The sequence below is a fragment of the Monopterus albus genome, unplaced genomic scaffold (assembly GCF_001952655.1).
Source record: "Monopterus albus unplaced genomic scaffold, M_albus_1.0 scaffold18.1, whole genome shotgun sequence".
Classification (NCBI taxonomy): domain Eukaryota; kingdom Metazoa; phylum Chordata; class Actinopteri; order Synbranchiformes; family Synbranchidae; genus Monopterus; species Monopterus albus.
In genome coordinates this window covers 981,808-989,197 of record NW_018127898.1, presented here as the reverse complement: position 1 = coordinate 989,197, position 7,390 = coordinate 981,808, and the positions used below count along the sequence as shown (strand labels likewise).

Genomic DNA, 7,390 nt, shown 5'->3' with positions numbered 1-7,390 from the left:
AGGGAAATAAAGCACCCACAGAATAAAGCTTCACCATTAAAGTCTTCCTGTCTGTATCATTATCTCCTATGTGCGACTGTTCAGGAGCCGCTCTTTAGCTACCAGTCACGTGCTCCCTGACATGTTCCCTCTTCAGTTATTAACAAGTCAGTGTTTTGGACACCTCGTTGGAAGGTGTTACCAGGATGCTACGTTGCTATACAGAATCAGTGATTGAGCTTTAATTGGTTGTTGTAAAAATATGTGGTTCACCAGTCCAAGACAAACCAAATTACATTTTATTGTGTTAACTCACTACATTTTGTGATCTGCTTTTCAGAAATACCTCTCTGACTCTGACTTCAGCCAAGTGTTTGGGATCACCAAAGATGACTTTGCGAGGCTGCCGCAATGGAAACAGCTGCATGTGAAGAAAGACAAAATGATGTTTTGATCATGTTTTTCTGTATTTGAAATAAGCTATTATCAAAAACAAACAGGAAATTTTTTTGTTATTGATTTTCCACTTTTTAATAATAATGTTGTGATTCATACTTTTGTTTCAAATCACTGTAATATGAGTACTTACTTTCTACTGATGTTGAACAGGGATGCTGTTTAATTAAGACCTCCTGTGACAATATTTGAAATCTCAATATGAAATAATTAAAAACTGTTTATTCTGCCGTGTGTGGATAACAACCAGAACATTAATAACAGAATTATTGTAAGCTGAATCAGAAATGTACCTGTCAAACCCAGCACTGTTTATGTAACACTTATCAACTATGAGCTCAGTCATGAGCACCAACTCATGTGTAGAAAGCTCCATTCCCCCTTTTGGTAAACATCTACTTTGCCATCTGTTGGCCAAGCAATGTTACAGCATTTCAGGTAAAAAAAAAAAAAAAACAGGAAGCAGATTACCAATCAAATAACAAGGGGGTAAAACACAGAAGACTGGAAATATGACTGTCTCATAATTAGTCTCTTTTGTTGTAACCACCAAACCTGTTTTTAAGCATCACAACCATTAATTTCTCTAAGTTGTTTTTTTTTTTTTTTACGTTCTTTGTTCCCATTCACAATCATAGCTCAGAAACCGCAACAATATGCCAGCTAATCTGGCCATTCAATTTTTTTTCTTTGAAATGCTAATTGATAAGAATGCTTGTAGGACATTTCTGCAATATTCCCGTACAGGTTAAGATATTTTGCTTTGAAAGTTAAACCACATTTGAGTAAAAAAAAAAAAGAAAAGTGTAAAATTGTGTGTTTTTTTTATGGCAGTCAAATATTTTCAACTGGTGTCAACACAACATGATTACACAATTTACTCCTTTTATTTTGATATGTCTGAAATGTCATTTCAATTACAAGTATAAATTTTTGACATTTACTGTTACATCCCAACATTTAATTCAAAGCTTAGGACAAGTTAAAAATGTCTAGACCCATAAAATGCACCAAATGCAGGAACATATTCTTTTGCATTGTGTGAAAACAACACAAACAGTGCCAGAGAAGCAGCTTCCTGTCACACTGTGAAAGATCTTTAAAAAAACAAGACAATGCCTGAAGTCAGGGTGGTGTAACTGTACTGTATCACTACAACAAAAACTCTTTAGCCTGATGATAACAGGAAAAGAAAATGAAATGTTGATGACTAACATAAGTAACCAGTGACAGCGGCTGTGTATTCAGAAACACCTCATCAGTGTTGATTGTAAACGACCTGACTGATCACAGCACATGTGAATTACAGTAACAGTTCAGTGTAAAAAAAAGTGAGCCATTTCTTTCTACAGTAGTCTGTGCATCACGCCCGTGTGCACAGCAGAGAATCAAGTATCAGTATCACCAGCATCAATTCCCGTGTGAAAAAAGTCAAATGATTCAGTATACAGACATTAATACGCTGCCCTAAACCCATAACATATGTGGCTAAGCAACTACTTTTTGCCATCTTAGAATTCCCATACATTTCCCTTTTCCCATCTTAAAATTAAAATCCCTTTAAAACACCAATATGCAGCAAATATCTTAAAGTGTTATTTGATATATGTGTGAAAGTATCGCATGCAGAAGTACTAATGATCGACAAAGATCGATGTGCAGTTTGGAAATGAAAGTACATTCATAGATGCTCATGCAAACTATTTATCACAAACGAGGTGAAAGGGCCTACTCTTGCCTCAGGCACTGAAAAAAGAAATGTAACCTTGTAAAAAAAAATTTTTTTTGAATATATACAAAATGTGTACAATCAAAGACATCCAAAGAGACTCAGCAAATTTCGCCACAAACGTGCAAACAGGGCGTCATCATGCAGGCGGAGAGAACACAGCCTACAGCAGCTCAGCAGTTTATTTCTCACCGACATGTTTGGCTGTAAAGGGAATGTAGTTTCTAATGTCATCTGACAAATCCGCGCCACTGTAAAAGAACTAAAAAAGTGCAAATCCATTTCCCTAACTTTTCTAAATAAAAGACCAGCGATCAGCGAGGCAGTAACAAGATGGCCTTTTCCCTTATACTTAGCATAAATAAGAGTCTCTGGTTACCACCATCTTATCCCAGCTGTCAATACCCAACGCCAAACCTTCACAGTGAGCTCTGTGAACCGGATCAAAATATCTTTAAATGCAATTAAAAGGTTCTGTTGTGGTACTGTACTCCACCCATTTGGAAAAGAATCCATCTCTAACAAGCCTGAAGTGTCTGAAATGCTCAAACTGCCTCTCTAGGTTTCTCTGTTTCTAATTGCGTAGCTGATTGGAGCCAAACAGTCCCTGGCCACATACTTATTGAGCTCACTGTGCAAACAAACTTTCTTATAAGGTTACCAGAAAGGTAAACAGTCAACAGCCACATCCATTTTCCAAGTCCTTCCACACATTTAAACATTAAGACAGATATAAAAAAGAAATGATTGGCAAAGTATGCAAGTATTAACTGGTGGGATTCCAGCTAGTGAACTACCTGGTTCCTTTGTGAATTTAAAACCAAAACATACATTTCTGCTTACAACTTGGGCTTTTAAGCAAGTTATTCCATTACCGACTGATCAAACAATTTCCTTGAAGATTTACTGACCAGTAGATATACTGCAAGTATCTGACCATCATATAGAAAAAAACCTCATGATGAAATTTCTGCTTGAACAATGACAACTTATCAATGATCAAAAAATTTGGAGATTAACTTTCCTTCAATCAAATTAACTAATTATTACAGCAGCTCCAACAACTCCGAGCACTATTGTAAGCTCAACACTTTCCCAAGAACATAAATATTAGATGTGAGCAAATTTAAAAATCAAAGATCTCTTGAATTTCACCAAAAGATCATTATTTATCTTTCACCTTTTGCCCAGTAGTAGCTAAAACAGATGAAGTTAAGACACAACACAGAGATCGGCGCTTCTGGGGTCTTGGTTCTTGTTGTCATTGGCCAGATTTTTCTCTTTACTCTCTGAATCATCAAGCAGGTCCAAGGAGTCTCCATCACCTGGAAAGATCCTGTCCTGCTCTGGAGTGTCAGCTAACGCATCCTCGTAGGCACTTATGCTGTCTACGTCGTTCGTGTCCAGTGAACGATCTTGTTCATAATCTACACAGTTTTCGTAAGGCCTCTGGAGGACCCCTTCTCCAGAGGTCAGGATGTCTACTGCAAGAGAAGGTATGTGGGTCTTAGCGACCATCCGCCGCAGCTTTGTCAGGATGTTTTCTTCACCCTCTACACCCTGTTGCAGCTCCTCGAACACCTGACCTACGCTGTCACTGCTGTGAGGTTCAGACAGGGAGGAGTCCTTTTCTTCTCCGTGTGCAGCTTCAGTCAGTTCTGTGGCATCGTATTTCATTTCAGGTCCCTGTCTTGTCTCCTCGTTTCTGTGTGTGTTTGCTGGAACAGACAGTTTGTTACTCTGTTCCTGTGAGAAGACATAAAACTGTCCATTAGTAAATTAAACATTTTTTTCAGGGCAGTTCTCTACTTTGTAGTTTTAACATCACTTTGGTACAGACAGATTTCTCTGCCTATCAGTGTAACGCCACCCATACCAGTATGGAAGCAAAAACAAATACTAATTAGCGGAGGCGGAAAGAAAAAGGCCAAAAAAACAAACAAACCACGCACCAGTTCCAATATTTACATGCAGTAACAAGTGACCACACGTCTGCCAGAGTCATGCAACAGGTTCCACAAGCCACACAAAATGAAAAATCTTGTTCCTCTGTAATGTTCGTTAACGTTCTGCTTTTTGTTGTCATATTACCTCTTTTAACCTCTCCACCTCTTGCATCAGAGAGCAAACCAGGCTCTCCAGTTTCTTCTTGGCCTCCCTCTCTTGTTCCAGCTCCTACAAATGCAGGGACACAGTTGCATCATGAACCAGCAGGTTGTTAGTTTTGAACTTAGTTATATATATTTAAAAAAAACATTACCTTAGAAATGACTGAAAGAAGTCTACAAGAAATACCAAAGAGATGTGTTTAAATGGCTCAGTTTTCCTGCAGCCTCAACGTACCAAACTAGCCTGTCCAGCTTCCCTCTGGGCCTCGGCCAGCAGCTCCTCTACACCCTCCAGTGTGTCCTGCAGGACGTCCACCTGGAACAACAGAGCCTCTCTCTCAACCTCCAGCCCACGCAGCTCCTGCACCACCTCCTCATAGTTGGCCTGCAACTCCAGCTAAGCCACAAACACAATCACAAATCAGTGTGGGCAACTTTAGAGGAACGCATACCAGCCGGTGGGTGGGTAAGTGTTTTTGGTGAGCTTCGAGAGGCAACCATCAGTGGGAGGCCTAATTTGGAGCCAGGACAATCAAGGAGCATGCATCACTGCAGTGACCTATTATTATACCTAATAGAATGTGACTAAGATGTTAAACAGTAGTAACCATCTTCATATTTATAATGACAACAGTGAAAAATAGTCACCATTTCTGGGAGTCCCATGAAGAGATCTTGGTCAGTCTCCTGAAACAATGAAAAACTCGTCAAAGTTGTTCACTTGTAAATAAAACTTCATTCTTTTTACTTTCAAACACTGACATGTCACCTTAAATCGATGGCTGAATTACATGCAACTGCTGCAGCTTTAAGGAAAATGCAAATACCATCATGCTGTTAACAAAAATGGTGCCTCCACAGTATTTTCATGGCTTTAAAGAATGCACATAGACCTCATAACTACAGAGAAGGTCACAGTTTCTGGTAGCAGAAACCTTGACCGCCTACAGAGGATTAACACTTCACCTGGCTGTCCCGTTGTTTTCATTTTATTTTCATGTAGCTGATCCTGTAGTGCCACAGGTTTCTGTATAACTCTCAAACCAAGTGGCTTGTTCCAAATATGTGTGATAACAGCTCTCAAAATACCGTATGTGATAAAGCAAGATAAAAACATTTGTACTATTAATACAGCTGAATTTCAGGTCACAAGCTTTGGTGCTACACTGGCTTACTAAGATATATTTCAAATTAAAATCACTGTCTTTCCACAGTTTTTGCCTCAGTATTGGTAAATTAGAGGAAAACAAGATAAGAGTGGAGAAACAGCATACGTTAAAGTTGACTGAATGCAAGTTGGGATTTTCTGTATATGTTTTTAGATAGATCTGTAGACATTTTAAAGGTATTTTCAGGTTCATGACTACCTTCTGGAATTATTAAGTAGATTGATAGTTTAAGGAGAGAAGGCACAAAATACTATTCTCAGCAAAATGTACTTAAAGTATAAAAATAAAAGTACTGGTTATGAAGAAAAATCCTATTGCAGCTGATATTATACATATCACATTATTAGATTAATACTGATGCCTTGTGACATAAGGCAGGCGGAGCTCATTTTAAGTACTTAATATACAGAATGGCTGCCAAACTGAGGGGATCACAAGATAAATCCGATGGGTCGTGTAAAGATGAATGGTGTAGAAAGAGGAACAAGCTAGGACTTTTCTCTAATCTCTGCTTTTTAAAAATCAGATATTAGATCATTTGACCTTGAACAGTAATTTAAACTATACCATCTGATGGAAAATGTCTCTTTGGTGGAACTAAGAGCTCACTGGGAACCGGTGGTAAAATGCCTATTGTATTTTATATACTTACATAGTATGTAGGTACCTGGGTTACATAAGACAATCTGAAAAGTATAGTATCTACCAAATGTAGCTGAGTAAAAGATGACAATATTTCCTTTTGAACTGTGGTGGCGTAGAGCTATAAAGTTACTTGAGTAAATGTTCCACTTTAAAGTTACTTTCTTTCACTGCTTAAGAGACTCGAGAGAGCGGAGCTGGAGACAACCGGGTCCAGGTGTTGCGGTTGTTCCGGTCCCCCCTGGCTCCTACCTGACTATCACTCCTCCTCTTCGGGGCTCCTGCTCGGCTATCGCTTCGTGCCAGACGCCTGGATGAACTCTCAGTCTGATTAAGGAGGCGAAAACACATCTCAGGTACAGCTTGGCATCACAAGGTAAAAAAAAAAACAGGACTCTCGCTTTAATAATAAAGAGGAAGTTAACAGACAGAACTAGCCTGATAAACACAACTCTGTTTACGTCGTGTTAGTCCTAAACAGTTAACCTGGTGGCTTAACGTCAAACTCACCACATTTTCTAAGGTTAAGCATTTATTAATCCAATAATGGACGATGAAACATGAACTAATTTAGCTCTAAATAAAAACAAATGACGCCGTTACTTCTCACCTCCTGTATAATGCTGCGGAGAGATTCGTCCTCGCTCAGTCCACGAGAAAACATCCTCTTCTTTGGAGAACCAGTGCTATCCAACGTAGCTGAATGCATTTTTGTGCCTTATATTGTCTTTGTTTCTAGACGACACTCCTCCGAGCTCTTCAGATGGAGCAGTACAGAAACAACAGAACAGAGCGTACTGTTGACGCCCAGTTCACGAGCTACGGAAAGCCGCGGGGACCAAACGGACCTTAAGGCCGCCCTCACTCAGGGGAAAGTCGGAAAATCAGCCTCTCACATAAGAGACGAGTTATGGTTGAAGCTGTGAGGAGGTAAAAACGAAGTTCTGCGCCATGTCCTACCTGCAGAAAATAGGCTAATCAATGACAACAACACCCGTTAGACATTTTCAGGTGAGTGTGATGGTTTATGATTAGTTAGAGCTGGCTGACAAGGGAACAGGTGCAGCTTTACTGCTTCAAGTGAGGCTTTAATTCGGGGGTGGGGGTCTCTACTATTATTGAAACCAGTCTCTATGAAAACCTACAAACACCAGCCAAGATCATTAAACTGTAGCAAACAGCAGCAGTATTGATTTCTATATGTTTAGTGAGCTTCATAATAGTGTACATTTGACAAAGGACAAGATTAATTTCTGGTGCAATAAAGTTTAGTATTTAATCCTATAAGTGTTTGATCAGTTGATATT

The 7,390-nt window shown here is 39.2% G+C and overlaps 2 protein-coding genes across 2 annotated transcripts in view; one reads left to right on the top strand and one right to left on the bottom strand.

The window, feature by feature from the left end:
* avil (advillin) overlaps positions 1-433 on the top strand; it is a 7,494-nt gene extending 7,061 nt beyond the window's left edge. The window contains exon 19 of the mRNA XM_020592996.1: positions 320-433. Within this exon, the coding sequence (XP_020448652.1) occupies positions 320-433 (114 nt within the window). The remainder of the gene's footprint in view (positions 1-319) is intronic.
* Positions 434-1,281: 848 nt separating this feature from the next.
* On the bottom strand, positions 1,282-7,092 carry LOC109956052 (leucine-rich repeat flightless-interacting protein 2). The gene is made up of 6 exons (XM_020592852.1): positions 6,694-7,092; positions 6,336-6,410; positions 4,921-4,959; positions 4,508-4,669; positions 4,256-4,339; positions 1,282-3,910 (listed from the first exon to the last, which is right to left on the bottom strand). Exons 1-6 carry the CDS (start codon positions 6,790-6,792, stop codon positions 3,377-3,379), a joined length of 993 nt encoding a protein of 330 aa, XP_020448508.1. The 5' UTR covers positions 6,793-7,092; the 3' UTR covers positions 1,282-3,376.
* Between the last annotated feature and the right edge of the window lie 298 nt (positions 7,093-7,390).

Coding starts and splice junctions, on each gene's coding strand:
- LOC109956052 (XM_020592852.1), bottom strand. CDS start 6,792: ATGCATTCAGCTACGTTGGATAGCACTGGTTCTCCAAAGAAGAGGATG. Junction 6,411..6,693: donor TCCGCAGCATTATACAGGAG/GTGAGAAGTAAC, acceptor CTCCTTAATCAG/ACTGAGAGTTCATCCAGGCG. Junction 4,340..4,507: donor AAGCTGGACAGGCTAGTTTG/GTACGTTGAGGC, acceptor CTGCATTTGTAG/GAGCTGGAACAAGAGAGGGA.